The sequence below is a fragment of the Pantherophis guttatus genome, chromosome 3, assembly GCF_059756535.1.
Source record: "Pantherophis guttatus breed Tessera chromosome 3, ASM5975653v1, whole genome shotgun sequence".
Classification (NCBI taxonomy): domain Eukaryota; kingdom Metazoa; phylum Chordata; class Lepidosauria; order Squamata; family Colubridae; genus Pantherophis; species Pantherophis guttatus.
The window spans coordinates 143249302-143268029 of record NC_142065.1 but is presented as its reverse complement, the minus strand read 5'-3'; the positions used below and the strand labels follow the sequence as shown (position 1 = coordinate 143268029).

General features: G+C 45.1%; 1 protein-coding gene and 1 long non-coding RNA gene across 3 annotated transcripts in view; one reads left to right on the top strand and one right to left on the bottom strand.

Annotated features, from left to right (window-relative positions):
- Positions 1–7619: 7619 nt before the first annotated feature.
- Positions 7620–14549, top strand: LOC148114858 (uncharacterized). Its single transcript, XR_015733265.1, has 2 exons — positions 7620–7864; positions 9044–14549. It is a non-coding gene; the product is annotated as an uncharacterized LOC148114858 (long non-coding RNA).
- GMDS (GDP-mannose 4,6-dehydratase) overlaps positions 12986–18728 on the bottom strand; it is a 262683-nt gene continuing 256940 nt past the window's right edge. For both annotated transcript variants that reach the window (XM_034429061.3, XM_034429062.3), the window contains exons 10-11: positions 14156–14224; positions 12986–13373 (exon numbers count right to left, since the gene is read on the bottom strand). In XM_034429061.3, coding sequence (XP_034284952.1) covers positions 13311–13373; positions 14156–14224 — 132 coding nt within the window. In that variant the 3' untranslated portion in view covers positions 12986–13310. The remainder of the gene's footprint in view (positions 13374–14155; positions 14225–18728) is intronic.

The following is an 18728-nucleotide window of genomic DNA, read 5'->3' as shown; positions in this document are numbered from 1 at the left end:
ACTTCGGTGCGCTTGCAGACGGCAGCCCACCCAGCTTCAATAAAAGCTGGCGCGGGGATGTGGGGGGGGGGACCCTGACAAGGTCGCTCAGCAACTAGGCCGCTTCTTTCAGTTTCGCCTCTTGATTGCTGTTTATTACTCAGTATTTACTCCTCGGCTGCTCCCCGCTCCCCTCTTTTTTGTTTTGATGACACACGTGCGAGGAGGGGAGGAGGAGAAGGGAGGGAGGTCAGCCACAGGTGGATCTGCCCCAGGGCCTCGTCCCTCACCCCTCCTCGCTTCACGCGCCCCCACCCGCCAGGGCGCAGCAGCGGGAGGAGAGGTCAGAAATCCCTCTTACGCCCGTGACGTTTGGGCCCTCCGGGAAGGAGGCCCTGGAACGGATCTGAGCAAACCTGGAGGCGAGGGGACGCCTCCCGCAAGGCCGCAGAAGGGAAAGCGGGAAGCTCGGGTGGCTTTCAGCTGGAGACCGATCCCGGGTGTCCTGATCCAAGCAAGGCGGCGGCCTCTCCTCTTTAGCTCGGAAACGGCGAGCTTGGCGAGCAGGCTAGTCTTGCTTGCTTGGGATTGCCGCTGAATAGAGCCTTTGTCCAGGAGGGTTCCTTGACGCAGAGCAGACCTGCCTCCCTCTCCCATCAGCTGGCCTCGCGTGGCCCCAAAGGAAAAGCGAGGTCGCCCGGTGCCGAGCGCTCGCCTTGGCTCGTGGCCAACGACCCCGAGAGGCTCTCCATCTAGTCGCTAGGCGAGGACCGGCTCCGGCCGGCCCCGATGGGGAGAGCAGAAGCCGCCTCGACTAGCAAGCGCTGCTGTCCCCAGGCCGCTTCCACCCCCCGAGATTGATCTGGTTAAAGTTATCGACTTATTGGCGGGAGGTAATTAGCCAGATGAGAAAAGCTATACTGATCGCCGATTCGCTGACCGCAAGGTTTAAATAACTTTGCACGTGCATAGTTCTGCTTCGTTGGATTTTTGGGAATCAGGCTTTTGGGTGAGTTCTAATGGTCACAGGAGCTCTTCGGCGCGCGAAGGAAACGAAAAGGTACGTTCCCTGGGAATGGACTTTCCACGGCTGCCACCCGGTCTAGGACCCCAGGTCAGCCTCCTTTGCAATCCGCGGCTCCCAGTAGACCAGACAGCAAACCGGAATGTAAAACAGATGTTGGCTGAAACCAGCTTCGGAATGTATACATCATCTAGATAAAGGACAAAAAATATTTTAATTTAATATTTAATTTCCCAGGGTTTTTTTTTTTTATGTTTGAAGACATTTACTTGGGAATATGGGGCAAAAGTGTAGAAAAGTGTGCACACCTGAAGTGGCTTAGTTCGTGCCTAGAATTGCCCTTAGCTGCCCTTAGCAATGGGGGGTGGGGTGGGGATGTGGTGCCACTTCAGTTAGTAAATCTATGGCAGTGATCTTAAAAACAACAACCATAGTTTGCATTGGACTATCTGACAGCACAATGTCCTATAATCCTAGAGCTGAGAAGTGCCTTTGGAGGTGCAGGTTTTGTGTTACTTCCCCCCCCCAAAAGGATTAAGATTATGCTATCTATTCTGACCTGCTAGTGATGGTCAACCTTCCAGAATCGTTGAGAGTCAGGCGACATACAAGTTTAAGTAATAATAACCACCATAACAATAATTATTTCTCCTTTTATGACAAAAGTGGGAGGAATTCCCTCTCCCCACACCTGTATGTTGAGAATGAATTAAAAGAATGGGTTGGGACATCAATCTGGAGGAGGAAAAAATAATGTTTTTTTCCCCCTCCTCAATTTCTACCATTTTAGGAGTGAAGCTCTGTTTCAGAGGGATCATGAATCCTGTTTAGTTTGCAGTCTTTTTAGGTTAAGATTCTTACCTGGGAGCAAGCAGTATCTCAAACTGAGAGCTGTTTCTATATAAACAAGCAGTAGATTGAACTGTACATTCAGATTAAAAATGAAATCTGTGTAAAGCAGTTGATTTGATATGTCCTAAATCCGAATGCTATAATTTTGCAGTTTATCAAACCTCACATTTTTTGTTAATTGAAAAAGGGGGGAAAGGTAATTTTGTAAATGAAGGCTATTTTTGTAAACGAATTTAGGAAAAAGAAGTCTGGTGGAAGTCAATAGTGCCATCCTTGAGTAAAAATATTTTTTTATAAGGAATGTTTGACACATTAAAAACAGAACTAGTCATCAAATGGATAAAACCTAGTTAAATAGTGTTGCTCAGAAAAGATTTTATAGACTAGAATTGTCAGAATTTCGTGTGGAATACCATTTAATTATATTTTCTAAAACATATGTTGCTGATGGAAAATAAATAGCTTTTCTGCGGGGGAAGAAATCTATTTTTGGATTGTCACATGAGAAACTGATAGCATCTCTAGCCCACCCTCAGTATGCACCACCCAGCCGCCAAGGCTGAATTCACACATTTCCTACACTGTAAAAAGTCAAGTATTTTCCACTTACTTCTTAGATCATTTTACTGTAATTCTGGCCAACATTTTCTCTCTTCATATTTGAGTCCTCGGGTTTAATGTAATGTATTCCCAAATAAAAACATTGCTAAGAAGATCACATCTGACTGAATTTGGGGATCATTCAAACTGGCCAATTGTCAAGGTATTTTTTTATTCACAATAAGTGCACCTGAGAGATGTTCACACATAGGCATTGTGTCTAACATGGGGATGGAGAACAATATCAAGTTTATAAAATGTAGTGTGTGTGAAGGAAAAAAGAAGCCAGAAAGTTTTAGGCTTTCTTCTCTTCCTTCCTCAACATTAAGCCCTTAAATTGGCTGGTTCATTTTAACATTGTGGAGTGGGGTTGGACAAACATCACAGATTCCTTGATTTCACTTTGAAGGGATAAATTTAATAATTTTCAGCACAGATGCTATTCCCAAACACTTTTCTGTAGCTTTTCTTTCTTTCTTTCTTTCTTTCTTTCTTTCTTTCTTTCTTTCTTTCTTTCTTTCTTTCTTTCTTTCTTCCCCCCTTCTCTCCCTCCTTCTCTCCCTTTTGTTTTTACATTCATTAGAGAGCGAGAGCACAATTCTGTGTTTCCGAGGCCTCAGTGATTCTTCTATAAAGCACTCTGAAAATGTTCAAGATTGGACAAACGTTTGGAGGGATCCAGCGGGGGGGGGGGATTTTAAAGGTGTGAGAAGCTGACACCTTCCTGTTTGGCTTTGGTGTTCAGTCAAGGGAGAGAGAAAGACGGCTGACCCCCCCCCCCCAAGAGCTTGAATGATCTCGCTCTAAAATGCATTTGGTCACGATCCAATCGGTTCTTCTTTAGCTTGGAGGCCTACCTGGTTCCTGGTGGAAAGCTTCCCCCTCGGCCCTCAACAAGATCTTATATAGAGGCTTATTCTGAGTGGTCCTTTTAGCTGCCAAATGGGCCGAGGGATCCTAATGAAGCTAGGCCGAGCTTTCTTTCGGCTGGAGACCGAAGACCTCTTCCCTGCCCTAAAAGCAGCTCAGAAGAAGAGGCAGGCCAGGCCAGGCCAGGGTGGTTCCCATCTGCGGCCTACCAGAGAGCGACTCGGGGAGTATGAGACGGGGTTTTCTTGTAAACCACTGGCAATTTAAGGAAAGAATGGCTGTCTTTCCTTAATCGGTCTCTGGTGGGAGAAAGAGCGGTGAAACTTAGGAGGGGGAAAGGATGGGCTGGGAGGCAACCTCCGCGGCAGGGCCAGAGCGACCGGCCTTGACACGCTAGTCAGATTCACAAGTGCCGCAGACGCAGGAACTCAGCAAGGAGGACCTGGGGCTGATAGGCAGGAAGGGGGGAAAAAACCTCAGCAGATAAAAAGCAGAATCTAAGTTCAACCGCATTCAAAGACCGCAGAGCCAGACATTTGCCAAGGGTTTGCTCGGAGAAGGTCCAACACACCCGGGATCTGCGGATCTCCCTGCCCAAAGGAGGGAGCGAGCGGGATCTACTTCGGAAGAAGCGTATTCAGGAGCCCCAGAGTCCCCTGGCCAGCAAGACTGGGGACAAGGGATCATGGGCGCCCTTTGCCAGCGTCTTCCTTAAGCCTCCCCAAACTCCCACCCCTCCTCCAGGGCCCCTGAAGGGTGGGGAACCCAGGCACGTACACGGGTTTAGGTGTCGTGGAAAAGAAATTCCAAAAATGGGCCTGCTTCGACCGAAACCGGTTATTCTTGTTGCTTCCCCGTAGTTTTGCTGCCCAGGGAGGGAGGCGGCCTCCGCGCCCGCTCAGGCAGCCGAAGCACGCGAGTAAGACCTACCGGCAGCCTCCCGAGCAAAAAGGCCGCAAGAAGCCCAGCCAGAATCCCCGGAGGAAGGTTGGCGCGGAGCCCCTCGCGGGAGGGAAAGGCAGCGGGGGAGGAAGATCGTTGGGCGCCTTCGTGACCGAGAACCGCACAGCCTCCTCCCGGGGTCCCCCCCCACCTTTCCCCGCGTTCAGGCCCAGCTGGACTTTCTGCCCGGCCAGAAATTAATGGCGAGGTTCGAAAACCGAAAGCAGCTTCAGACGTGCTAAGAAGCGAAGAGCAGCCAACTTGAGTTGCTATTAAAGAGTGTTTCCATTGTCGAAAATGTTTTGTTATTTTCCCCTCGTTCCCTCCCCGATCGGGGCTACATTTTTAGCAGGCAAAAGAGCTCCGGCCAGCCTACAAGGTTGCCCTGTCCTTTCTGAAGGCCTTTGGCCGCTTTCTTGGCCAGGGGAATTTCGGCCTTTCCCAGGCCAAATGGCGCGCTCAACAGGGTCACTGACATGTCCAGCTGCTGTGAACAGCGCAGTCTTCCACGTCGTGTGAACCCGAGCAGCTCGCTTAGTGTGTGCTAAGCGTATAGTCTGAATTCCAGGTTTCATAACCAGATGAAGAATGTTGGGGGAAGGTTCAGAAGTCTAAAACCCGCAATTGCCGCATTAGCTGCGCACCGCCAAAGTCATTTCAGGGCAATTCCTTGGAAGCATGAGCCAATTCCAGGGTACCGATTCGCTGCCCTCGAGTTTGGCCACTTAGAGGGTGCCCAAAACTTGCTTCAGGGGCTCCTTTGGACCTGTGTCCTCAGACTTCCAACCTAGTGGCTGCGACTCACTCCCTACTCACTCTTACACTGTGGGTCGGGAAGCTGATCCCACTTCTTTGTCCCAAAGGCCTCCCGGCTTCTTTCAAAGCAGGCCCTTCACACTCGCTCCACCCAAGATTGATTTTCTTTCTTTCTTTCTTTCTTTCTTTCTTTCTTTCTTTCTTTCTTTCTTTCTTTCTTTCTTTCTTTCTTTCTTTCTTCTTTCTTTCTTCTTCCTTCCTTCCTTCCTTCCTTCCTTCCTTCTCCTCCATCTTCCATCCTCCCTTCTTTTCTTTTTGTCTTTTCCAAGACCTGATAGCTGTTTGCTAGCAAATTAAGTTAGTGGCTACTAAGTAACACGGGAAACTCAGGACAGGACAAGGCCCGGGAGCTGTCCCGAATACCCTTTCAAGCCCACTCGCTTGGACCCTGGGCTTCCAGGGAAGTTGAAGACCTCTCCAAGCAACTGCGCGCTTCTTCCTGCTCCCGCCCTTCCTGGCTCTCCCTCTCTGCCTCTAGCCGGTCTTGATCCAGAGAGCGAGCGAGAGACACTGGCGGAGAGAAAGCAGCTCTCCTCCGAAAACTTGATTCTCTGCCGAGGCTCTTTTTCCTTGGGTTGTTGCGCCTGCAAAGTTAAGTGGCCAAGGGAGGACTTTGCAGCCCCTGCGTGGGAGGCGAGAGAGCGAGCAAGAAAAGCAGGCAAACGAATGTTTTTTTCTTCCTTTCTTTGGCTGCCAAGCGTCTTTCCTAGGGAATGGAGGGTTTCTTCTCCTTCTCCATCCACCGCCCCCCCCACCCCCCACCCCCTTTTAACAAACAGATTTGTTTCAACTTGGGTGGGCAGAAAGGAGTCGCTTGTGAGGCCCAGAGCAGCCTTTACCTGCTGGAGCCTTTCACCTTTGGCTCCACGGGAGGCAGTTGGGGCGGGCCAAGAGCTGCGCTTGATGTGTGCGGCGACTGCCCCGAAGAAAGCCCCATTTCCCCCCATTGCTCTCAACTGGGTTTTGTTTTTCTTTCCCTTTTTAATTGGCAGAATTCTGCCTTTTCCGGTTTCCACCTCCTGCCAGGAAAACCCACTCCTTTCGCAGCGATTCAGTCTCGGATGGGCAGCGAAGTTGCGCCTGCGCTGAAGGAGGCCTGAATGTGGATCCTGGATGGATTTTAAAAAAAGGGCTGCCAAGGTAGCAGAGGCTAAAGAGCAAAGACCTCTTTAAATTTTCCCACTACCATCGTGCGTTTTGAGAGAGGCATTTTGAGAGACTCAGAAGCATCCTAAGTGGCATTTTCTCTCCTGGGACCATAGGGTTGGATCTGCATCCTCTGGGATTTAAGACAGACACAAAGTGGATCGAAATGACAGCCTTTTGTACTTTCTAACCTGAGAATAAATCCCAATAAAGTCTCAGTTGATAGATCGAGGGGCTGTAAGTGGCAGTCTGAAGAAGTTAACCGAAATACACAGTTGAAAAGGAGATGCAGGAAGGAGCCCTGGCAACGATGAATTCGTCCATAGGTGTCTGCAGGGAAGGGGGTCAAAAAGTTAAAACGGGGGCCACCATGTTCAGGTATATGATCTTGAAGGCATGGTTGTGACCCCTGTGGTGACTTTTCTTTGCTGCTATCTCTAAATTCTTGCCTTGAAGTTTGCGATCCTGTGCACATTTCCCTGCTGATTCCAATGCAATTTACTTTCAATGGCGTGGTTGATTTAAACCTGGGTATATTAACTATTTTAAATGTTGGTAGGGTATATATTAGATCCAATGGGGAAATATTAAATACATTGTTTAATCGAGGATAGTTCTCTAAATTAAAAAAAAAACTGCCTATGTTTACCTATTGGGGAATAAATCTGTGCTTAGTTTATTTAACTAAACGTTAATTTATTGATCTGGATAATTTCATGGAGAATTGCACTGGAAAGACCAACGGACAAAAGGAGGTTACTTCAGAGAAAGCATAAACCTCATCGGGTTCCAAATTTGAATTTTAAAACAAACAAAAACAAATTTCTACTCTGCAAAGCGGGTTGAAGCTCATCTCGGTCTTCCCTTAGACATTCTGCTTTCTGTTTCTATAGTTTAATTTGTTTAGCCAATTAGAAGAGGTGAGCGGCAATATAAGGAGGAGGGGGCTGTAGACACACGGACCTTTTAAGAGAGAAAATGCATTGAATTCAAAATGAACTTTCTGCTGCGTTCTCAGCCATTGCTAAACTATAAACCAATTCTCCACTTATGACACCTCTATGCCTGAAAACGCCTTCTTAGAAGACAGCGGCAGAAGTACATAAGTCTGTCTGTCTGCTTTCTTTCTTTCCTTCTTTCTTTTTCTTCCTTCTTCCTTCCTTCCTTTTCTTTCTTTCTTTTTTTCCTTCCTTCTTTCCTTCCTTCCTCTTTCTTTCTTTCTTTCCTTTTCTTTCTTTCTTCTTTCTTTCTTCTTTTCTTTTCTTTTCTTTTCTTTTCTTTTCTTTTCTTTTCTTTTCTTTTCTTTTCTTTTCTTTTCTTTCTTTCTTTCTCCCCGCGATACAACCCCGACCCAAACTAGGACAACCTCTGTCTGGATCCCCTTTCGCCCTTCCAGAGGGCGAAGCGTCCCTTTGCCACTGGCCGCGCGCTGCCCCTCCCACACGGCTGCCCGGGGTCTCGAGTTTGCTCTGGTTTGGCTTCCTCCGCGCCCCAGTCAAAACGCGGCGACGTCGGTCTGTTTGGGGCTCTGTTGTGTCTGGAACCCGATGACCCGCCCGTTTTAGGAAGCCGGCACTTCTGCCACCTTTTCGCGAACGTCCCACTCCTGCTCACCCTTTCGCTACCGTGGAGAAGGTAACAAGGATTAATTGCCCCTTTAATCGGATTAGTTTTAGCTCACCAGCGCGGGTGAGATTAAGAGAGGGGCAGGAACCTGGCCTTTTCCGCAGCGCCCGGGGCTGAGCGGAATCCGGTCAGTGATGCCAACAGTTGGCCCCGAGCTGAATCCGGAGTGAGGGCGTGAGTTCGGCTTGGGGTGAGGAGACTCTGGCACTGCCTGTTGGACAAGACTGTTGGGAAAGAGCCTTGGCAGAAAATCCTAAAGACAGGCAGGCAGGCAGGCGTTCACCAGGAAACTCTATTTCTTTCTTTCTTTCTTTCTTTCTTTCTTTCTTTCTTTCTTTCTTTCTTTCTTTCTTTCTTTCTTTCTTTCTTCCTTCCTTCCTTCCTTCCTTCCTTCCTTCCTTCCTTTCTTTTTTCAGGATCCTAAGCACTCCAGTCCTGACCTTAGAGATTTTCTAGAGATTGCCTTTAAAAGTAAACCCCCCGCGCTGGTCTGCGGGACCGCCTTTCGTTTGCCTTTCCGACAGGGAGAAGGAGGCGGTCGGGCGAGGTTGATCTCATTCTTCCGCAAATCCATCCGTCTCACCCGTCCGTCCTGGGGGCCTCCAGACTCCTTCCTAATCACCTATTAGTTTCAGTTTAGGTTTGAGGGCGAGCGGGCAGGTGTCGAATATCACCCTTTAAAAATGATACGGTAAGTCTCCCGGGCAGCGCTAAACCCCAAGAGTTTCTGCAGACAAGGCGGGGAAGTACGAGCAGACCGGGCCAGGTCTCTCTCTCTCTCTCTCTCTCTCTCTCTCTGTGTATCTGTGTTTCTGTGTGTGTGTGTGTGTGTGTGTGTGTGTGTGTTGTGTGTGTATTGTGTGTGTGTTTGTGTGTGTGTGTGTGTGTGTGTGTGTGTGTGTGTGAGAGAGAGAGAGAGAGAGAGAGAGAGAGAGAGAGAGAGAGAGAGAGAGAGAGAGAGAGAGATCGGGCAAACGCGGAGCGGAAAGGAAACCGCCACTTGTGCCTCTCAATATTTGTCAGAATATCGCGTCTCTTTTTCATCCTGGCTGCTCCGTTATTTTGAAGCCTTGACTTAACTGAAGCGAACAGCGCCAGGCTTGGTTTTTTTCTGGATTTTTTTTTGGGGGGGGGTGGGTGGGGGTGTCATAGTAGCAGCCACTTATTCCCCCCCCCTTTGGTTTCCAGGAATTTTGTAGGGCAGCTGCGCCCCTTCTCCTCCCGGGAGCTCCATCGAGATGTGAACAACTATCACTCGCCCATAACGCTTGCTGCGATGGATAGAAACTGTAGTCCAAGGCGTCAGGAAAGGATACCCGGCTGAGGAATACTGCTTGGGGTGGGGGGGGGGGTTTCTTCTACAGGAAGCGTGTCCTTGTGGTTTTTTCTCTTTTTTTCCTTTTTCATCCGCCTCCGCCTTCTCCTGTTAAATTTATTAAAAGCCCGGGTGGCGGAGGGGGAAGGGGGGGATTGTTCCAATCCCGAAAGCCAGAGATCTATCTAGGCCAGGGAAGAGAGGCGCTTCGGGGAGAAGGAAGGCGAGGAGATTGGAAGAATCCTCGTGCCAGACAAGGCCGCAGTTCAGAGGGGCGGGATGGAAGGAGAACTTGGGCATTTATGGGACTTCTGGATTGCGCAAGGCTGCCTTCCTCATCCTCCGCCTTGGAAGAGCAGGCCCATAAAAGCAGCCGATGAACAAACTGTTCCTCCGGCGGGCGGGCGGGCGTGGGGGGAGCACCCTGCTGGGAGCACCTCACCCAGCTAATCCCGGGCCAGAGCCTCTCTTCCCCCGCATGTTCATTTGAGGTGTTTTTTTTGTTTTTTGTTTTTGGCCGTGTCTGGCGGGGTGGGTATCGTTTTGACACTGGCGGCGGCCGAGTGACCGAAGCTGGAGCCCTTCCCAGCTATGAATCTCGGTCTGATAGCTTCCTGCCCCCCGCGGGCCACGCAAGAGCCTCCGACACATTCCGGGTGGGTGGGTGGGTGGGTGGTCGGGCGCATCAGCCCCATTTTTTTAATTTTTTTTTTATTTATATGCCGCCCTTCTCCGGAGACTCAGGGCGGCTTACAAGGCGTTAAGCAATAGCCTTCATACTTTTGTATATTTTATACAAAGTCAGTTTATTGCCCCCACAAACCGGGTCCTCATTTTACCTACCTTAGAAAGGATGGAAGGCTGAGTCAACCTTGAGCCTGGTGAGATTTGAACTCGCAGTAATTGCAGGCAGCTGGAAGCTAAATACTACCTTTAACATTTAGCATTAGTCTGCTGCGCCACTCAGGCTCCATTGAGGCTCTCTTATAGCAAGGCTGGGAAGGAAGGTGGTGGTGGTGATGGGGGGGTCGTGGATAAGTCGAGGGCATTTCGGGCAGCGACCAGGATAAAGTCCCGGTGTGGTTGGGATGAAGGTGACGGCTCCTTCTCGTCCTTCACCGAGCTCTAACTCAGAGCAAGGGCGCCTCTGCCCCGTTTGGCCCGCAAAGCGAAACACCGCAATGGTTCCGGAGAGCGGTTTGGGAGAAGAAGAAAAAAAAAAAGAATAGGCAGAACCAGAGCGCTGCAAGAGGGTCAGTTGAGTTGCAATGAAATTTCACCTCGCTTGAAATTTGCGCTCCGAATAGGAAAAAAAAACCAAACAAAAGAAATAAAAAGAAAAGCGATGGGAACTCAATTGGGTGGCAAACCCTGCAGTCGCCAAAGACGGGCGGGATCCCTTTTGCGCTGGCCTGAATGGGAGGCCCCTAGTTTTTTGGTGGCCACCGCACTAGAGCGCCGGTTTCCTTAGGGTTCAACACGCGGGGTTGCAGTTCGCTTTTCGCTCGTTTTGCTGGCCGATTTGGGGGCGTCTGGCTTCTCTGGCTGCCCCATCCATCTCGCCCAGACTAGGCAAAGCAGCGCAGGCGGGGATTAAGCCGGGACTTCAGTCCCCGACCTGCGAGGCACCGCATCTAGAATTGCCCCCCCCCCGAAGGCTGTGGCTCTCCCCGCCACGGAAGAGTCCCTTTGGTCTCTCTGGAGCCAAATTCACCCCTTAACGGTACCGCTACAGCGGGAGGCTGCAGTTCAAGGCGTTTCGATGCCCCGCGGAACTTAGGCAAGAGGGAGGGAGGGAGAGAGAAGGGCCGTGGCTGCTTTAACCCCCAACCCCTTCGGGGGTTTGAAAGCGGGGAAAAGAGGCCAAAAGCTGCCAAAGTGGCTTTTCCCGACGGTTTCCTGACCCGGTTGGCAACTGCGGCCCTTTGAGATGCCCCTGGCGACGGGGACAGCGGCCGAGCAGGATCGACTTCCAGGCGACGGCGCCGGAGGAACCGAAGAGGCAAGCCACCCGACGACGACGAGGAGGAAACGGGGCGCAAAGAGAGCAGGGCCGTCCCAGTCTGTGGAAAGGGAGACCCGGATCTCCTGGGGTGGGGGTGGGGGGGCAAAGGTGTCGGGGACCCTTTTCTCCGCTTGGGGAATCCGGCCGGGTCCTCACCCTCCTTTCACTTTTGCAGGGATCCTGCAGACAAATCCTGCAGACAGAACCCCCAAAGGGCAGCCGGGTCTGGGAGAGGGGCAGCCCTTCCCCCTGGCTAGCCCAGACGGGAGGGGGGGGTACTGCTGGCTCTTGCCTGCCGAATGAGAGCCCTGGTTCTGCCGGCTCTCCTTCCTTTACACCTGCGGGAAGAGCGAGACGGGGCCGGCTTTGGCGGAAACATCTGGTCCCAATTGGGAGCCCCCCCCCCCGCTCAGCTCTTCTCGCCCTTCTGATCAGCAGCCCAGATCGGCCCCAAGCCCGGCTGCCCTCCTGCTCTCCTCTGCAGGAAGAGTGGCTCTTCTCCGTTTCAGGGAGTTACCTTCGTTTTCACGCCTTTTTTTTTTAAATACCAAAATCTTGGAATAGGTTTATTTATTGTATTTATTGGTTCGATTTATATGCCGCCCTTCTCGGGAGACTCAGGGCGGCTTACAATGCATTAAGCAATAATAGCCTTCATACTTTTGTATATACCTGCCTAGTAGGGCTTCCCCCCCCTCCCCAAGCGGTGTTCCAGGTTATGTTGGAAAGTCACAGGCGCCCTTTTGCATTTGGTTTTGCTGCATATCTTAGATACTGCCATCCAAGTGACTGTTGCAGATCTACCGGTGTGAAATGGGTTCCAACCCAAATAAGACATGGGCGACTCCACCTTGAGGATCTAGCAATTGATATTGTTTCCTGATTGCTTATTTGTTCCCTATGACTATCATGAAGTGTTGTGCCTTATGATTCTTGATGAACGTATATTTTCTTTTATGTACACAGAGAGCATATGCATCAAAGACAAATTCCTTGTGTGTCCAATCAACTTGGCCAATAAAGAATTCTATTCTATTCTATTCTATTCTATTCTATTCTATTCTATTCTATTCTATTCTATTCTATTCTATTCTATTCTATTCTATTAGAACAATTGGGATTTCTCCCTTCCTTCAAAGTAAAGAGAGGGGTTATTGGGTGGAAGAATCCATTGGAAAGCAAATGTATGGGACCCCCCAACTTTCTGCACAAAAAGTAAACAACCTTCATTTGTTTTGAACTTTGGATTTCTCTCTCCTTTTAAAAACTCTTCTTAAGGCCGTCTTTGTAGCTTTAGGCTCCTACATGGCTAATTATAGCAAGCAGAAACAGAATGGGGTGTATATAGCAATACCGGTATGTAGATGTACAATAATTAGGTGCTAATTGCCTTAGATTTCCCTACCACATACAACTGCAGGAAGGGCAAACTTTTCAGGAAGGCAATGGGCTTAGTGGGGGAAAGCAAATTCTCTCTTCATGTTTCTTTGCTCCTTGAACAAATAACCTCAGTGTGACATTTCAAATTCCTCTTTGCATATATAGATGCTTAAGCTGTATGCAATCTCTGTATGGTTCATGTGTGGATACATTTTACATCAAACCTTGCTCTGAATGAGTATTAATCTGAAGGTATCTTCAGAATTTAGTCTGAAAATATTGGGGAATAATGAATATTGCAAAAATACTTGTTTTTCTTTTAGGCTGTGTTTGTAAAAGACGTATCCTAACTTTGGGAAAAATATACAACGTTTGCCTATATTTCTGTAGAACTTCCCATTCAGAATGGAGAAAGCATTACATACCCATATATGGAAATATATTTTTAATATCAAAAGAAAATGTTCTTGAAATTACAAGATCAATTTTGATTATATACTGCAAACAATCCTCTCTGCTTTAAACTCCCCCTCAGAAAGGAAGCATGATGCAGGATTCTAATTTGGAAAAAAAAAAAGATCCATTGCGGAAAGCAGAAGGTAATAAAATGGCAGCAACAAATCATCTAACACCATTGAAGCTTAGCATCTCCAGCCCCACCAACATCCAACAATGTCTTCTGGATGATTCATCATTAGGCTTCATCCCCGGAGCTTCAGTTAAAACTGATGGAGCAAGTAGAGAAAGGGGCAGAATCAGGCATTGGGGTTATTTCTCATCAGTTCCACATCTGCTTTCACCATCTCATTCACCAGCTCCTGTGAGAAGAGAAAGACACATACATAAACAAGTGTTAGATTCTCTTTTCAGACTAAGTTAGAGAAAATGGTCTGACTCACTCACTATTTAGAGTAAGCCTATTAAATCTGTAACCTCTTAACCTCCCACAAGCATTCCTCTACTTATTTTTTTTCTTCTAATTGGATTGCAACCCCAAGTGCTTTCTGTAAGGTATTCACAAAATTCATAGGATGAGAATTAGAGATATAGTTATATATAGTTTTAACACTTACTTCAAAGGACAGTAACTAGGTTAACATCCTTTTGCCACCATGGTGGGTAAAATTTGGACTGTTGACTGCAAACAACCCCCCCCCTCCAAATATGGACTGATAACTGCTTGCCGTGAATATACATTTGTTTTTCATTTGTTGAATTATACCCTTTCACTTTCCTTTCAGAGCTGAGTTTCTTTTTTTAGGAATGCAGCACAATGTTGTAACATTCAATCTGGAAAACGTACTTGGGAAAATGTACAACATACACTTTAACCTACAAAATGTTTATTCCTGCGGTCAGCTACTATCCACTGATTGCTTAGAACAATTAGATTAGTCTCATCACAGTAAACGTTGGAGAATTGCTGGATGCCTTGTTGCTATGTTCTTGAAATTGCAAGACTTCGGTTTTTGTTGAATTAGATATCTACAAATTTAAAACTGTTTCCCCCCTCCCCCAAAAATAGTCTTCGGTAAAACATATGGAGGGAAAAAAAAAAGAGAATAAAGCATATGGAGAGGGGGAAAAAAAGAGAACTTACATCAAAAGTGACACTAGGTTTCCAATTGAGTTTCTGCTTTGCTTTGGTACAATCACCTTGTAGAAAATCCTACAGGAAAATAAAGAAGAAACAAATGGCATTGTAGAGTAATTTGGGTGTTTTTTTTTGTCACTGTTCATAGACCACTTGAATCTCTCTCTCTCTGTGTCTCTTTCTCTCTCACACACAGAGAGAAAGAGAACTAACACTGCATCTTTAGCAAAATGAAAGGAAAGCCTCAGCTAAAGAAAGTCTGCCTGATTCCTTTCCAGGTTATGTTGAACGTCAAAATACTGAAGGAGGATTACGCAGATTTATAGAACACCATTTTGTTCCACCGTTGTAATCACCCACAGATTATTATATAAATTTACCCAATAAATAAATCTACTAATGATTCTTAGAAATCCATCTTTCCACGTTTTACAGCACCAACTGAAGAATTGTTTTGTAATAAATTATTGCACATCACCAAAATACTGATTCTTTTTAACAATCTTATTTTACATTATCATACATGCCAAAGTTTGGTTTTCACACTACTAGCAATCAATGCCCTGTACTTTGATTTTGTTCTGCTTTAATTAAGAAACAAATCAACCAGCAAACCCAGAGCTATGGTTTCCTTCAGATAGAATCACACAATCGCCACAGCCAGAGGGTTGTATGTTTCATAATTGAGGTACACCATGTACAAAAAAATAACCCAAATGAATTATTCTGAATTTCATATTCATCACTGACAGTATTGCTGGGAGTTGGGCATTATAAACCTATAGTTTTACCTGTAAATACTAGTAATGACAGAACAAAGAAAACAGCATAATTCAAATGCTTAAAGCGTTTCCATTCATTTCAAATTTATAGAGAAGTGTTTGAAAATCTTAACCTCTTTTATAAATATGCCTATAACTGTACATCTGCATTCATGCAACAATCCCACCAAGGACCATCTTTATTGTAAGCCAATCGGATTACTGCATTTGCAGACTAATTTTAATAATGGAGAATGGCACATTCCATCTGTTCAACAGCCAGGGTTGCAGCTGAGTTTTGGGCTCAGCGAGAACTTTTTTTTAAAAAAAAAAATCTTCACCATATCGCTTGCAAATAAAATTGGAAGGATTGCGGTCCTGTGGGCTGTATTTTTACAAGTAGTTCACACAGTGAAAAACTAACTCAATGCAGCTCTCTAAAAAGTGCAGCTGAAAAATAAAGCTGGGAACAGAAAACTACTCAGCTACATTGTTCACGCTGTTCAGTGAAATGAGATCTCTACTTATTTAGCCTCCAGATAGAGTCTGAGCTGGAGCCTACAAACTATTTCTGGGGAAGACTGGAACTCTGTGCCAGATCTTTTGTTTTCTTAACTATGGAATTCTACCCAAGTCTACTCGCATGGAAGCAATGAGTTTTACTCCAAGGTGCAGTCCTACAGCCTTAGACAGATCTGAACATTTCTTAGGATGAGCCCATGAAAGCAAAAGAATGATCAAACGTCAACTGGCTAAGTCAAACATGGCCATTGCTGCTTTTCCGCTTCTGCTGGAGTGCAGTCTTGCAGGAATCAAAAGTTCAAAGCACAATCTAGGTTACTGTTTGTTTTTTTTCCTATAAATGCTTTTTTTTCTTTGTTGCCACTGGGCTGTAAAAATATACAAGGAAGGGGAGGAGAAAAACATTCTACCCTGTATCGTGCACTCTGGTATGGTGTAAGTCATCCTGTCTTCAAACACAGCTTTTAGATAAAATAAAGGAAATCAAGACAGGCAGGCAGACAGATGGTAAAGGTATGTGTGTAAATGTAATATTAATAATATAATGGTGACACAGAGTAAAATGAGTCTATCTGCCTATTTTTTTTTTTAATCCTGCAAAATAAAATAGAAATCTACACTGTGAACTTAAAATATGAATTACAATTTGTTCCTGCTTCTGGAAAAGCAAACTCTTGATGAGGGAGCTGAAAGCCAACAGACAAATTGTTGCTGTTTAACTGTACGAGTCTCTCTCCCAGATTTAAATTCACTTAGCTGTGATATGATCTCTCATAGGTAAAAGCAGGAGTTGATCAAATGAGACGTTTTTAAACCCCCCTCCCTTTTTGTAATCATAGGTTTAAGTGTCAAAGGCCACGCAATTACATGTATTCAACATGAACACATGGCAATTCATTTTTATAGTTTTAGAAAATACGTACTCCTTCACACTGAAGAACTATCATGCAGCGTGTGGTCTGGATGTTTCTTTAAAAGCAATGAAAACCAGAGGGGGAAAAATGCAAACAATTTCTATGTAAATATTCTATTTCCTGAGTGCTGCTTCTGGGTGTCATCGTCATCTTTATTTTAGCTCACTAGGTGAATAATCTGGTTTCACTCTGCAACATATTACTGTCCAATTCCATTTTCTTTACCAAAGTCTTAGAAAGTTTCATAGCACAAGGCCAGGAATTTATGAGAATTGGGCAATAGGCTTTGTTTGGTTGCTTAAACCGTGATTCCTGGAGCAGGCAAGGTAGGAATCCCATAAGCAGGTTATATATTTATATTTCACAGAGCAGCACAGGTAAACATACAGAGTAACTGAATTTACTCAGTCAATTTCAGATATGCGGGGATTAACATTAGACAAACAACCAAGTAGAAAACAATGCTCCATCCAATCAATCAATCAAGGAAACCACATTCCCATCAAAACTGGCAAGCTAATATATATAGTATACTGTATAAACTATTAATACTATACTATAGTAATAGTAATAGTATAATAGTAACTAATAGTATACTATATACTATTGGCAGCAAACCCCATGCTCACTCGCATGGATGATATTACCTAGTTTGATCATGAAACATCTGCAAGCAAACGAACAAGCTCAGAGAGCACAAAGAACTCCACCGTTCAACCTTGAGCTACAGATATTCTCTTCTGTTGTAACTATATTTAGGAACTAAGAAAATCAGTAGCATGATCTGCTTAAAGAAGAAATGAAGTGTATTTGTATTCAGCATTATATTCCAATATATATCAAGGATTTACCATAGCTAACTGTACTGTAGCATTTAACTGGATATCTTTCTCCCTTTAAACATGGGTATTACTATATGGGATGTGATAATGCTTCTTGGATAATTACATGTGTAAGTTATGTATAATAACTTTATATAACAAGTTACATATCAACTGCAGTTACCAATTATATATTGTGTCATGTACAATTAAAAGGTGCTATCTCTCAAATTAGCATAAATAATTTTTCAAATAAAATAATATAGCACCATCAAGGAAATATGTTAAAGATAGATGAAATTACACTTTTTTTGGTGTTTACTTATTCTGAATTTAGGAAATATTGCTTCTAACTTTTTTATAACCCCCTTTGAGTACAATTTCTTTAAGACTAGCACTTTTTCATCTTATTTGGATCTTAATAAGGTTTTTTTGTCCTACTTTGCTTACTGTGGATTGTAAATGAGTTTGGCTTTGCCTAAGATATCACCTATTTGGATTCAGAGAGATGACAAAATAATGTTTCATATGTTAAAGAACCAAGGTATTTCTATCCTAGGTATCCACTAGGAAATGGGAAGAGGATAGCAATATGGTGGCTTGCAAGGGAATCACTAGATTAGAGATCCGTGTTTTGAAAGTGTTGGGGTAAAAGGAGCTTTTGTTGTTCTTGTGATATAATGACAGGTATTGTCCATCCTTTAGCATGAAAAGTTGCAATTGCTAGACTGCTCTAAGTCTGGTGATTTATTGTACATCTTTTCCAGTTTATTGAAAAGCATTATGTGAAAGTTTTGATGGACGGACCATCAGAGTCATAGTGGTCAATATCTATGGGCTCATCTGGTGACAACCATAGAAGAATAGTATATAAGAAGATTAAATAGTAAAAAGCATGAACGGAATGAAATGAAGTGAAAGAAAAAACAACTACGGTACATACTATATGCTTGTGTGTTTGTGGAACAATGAGGAAGAGAAGGATGCAACTGAATGAATGAGTCTGAAAAAAAGGGGCCTGAACTTTCAGAATGAATTGATGAATCCCTATAGAGAATTGAAGATGTAGATTACGATCTATGCCTGAAAGTATAAATTAAGTTATCTAGGTTGCTTTTGAAAATAGGAATCCATAAGTTGTTGATAATGGATGTCAATAAGGGAAGAATCAGGGATAAATTAAAATGTTACACAAAGAATAACATTCTGATTAAAAAGGTTAAATTAGGTAAGTTATAAGGTAACTTGAACGAATAGGGGATAACAAGGTTAAAGGCTATGGAAAAAAGTGAGTGGGTCATTTGGAAGCCCAAGAATGAATTAGAATCTTGACTAGTTGACATCAGCTGAGAAAATTCCCAGTTTATTTTTCTGTACGTGGCTTAAACATATCACCATTCATATTTACACATAGAAAAGGAATTAATTAAAATATGATTGGCTTATTTATGTTAAAAGATTAAGTGAAGGATATTCTTGGAAAGAGACTGACTGACTGAACTAAGGGGAGGTGTCAAATGGGAAATTAGTCTGGAATTCCTACGTGGGCACAAGAAGGCAA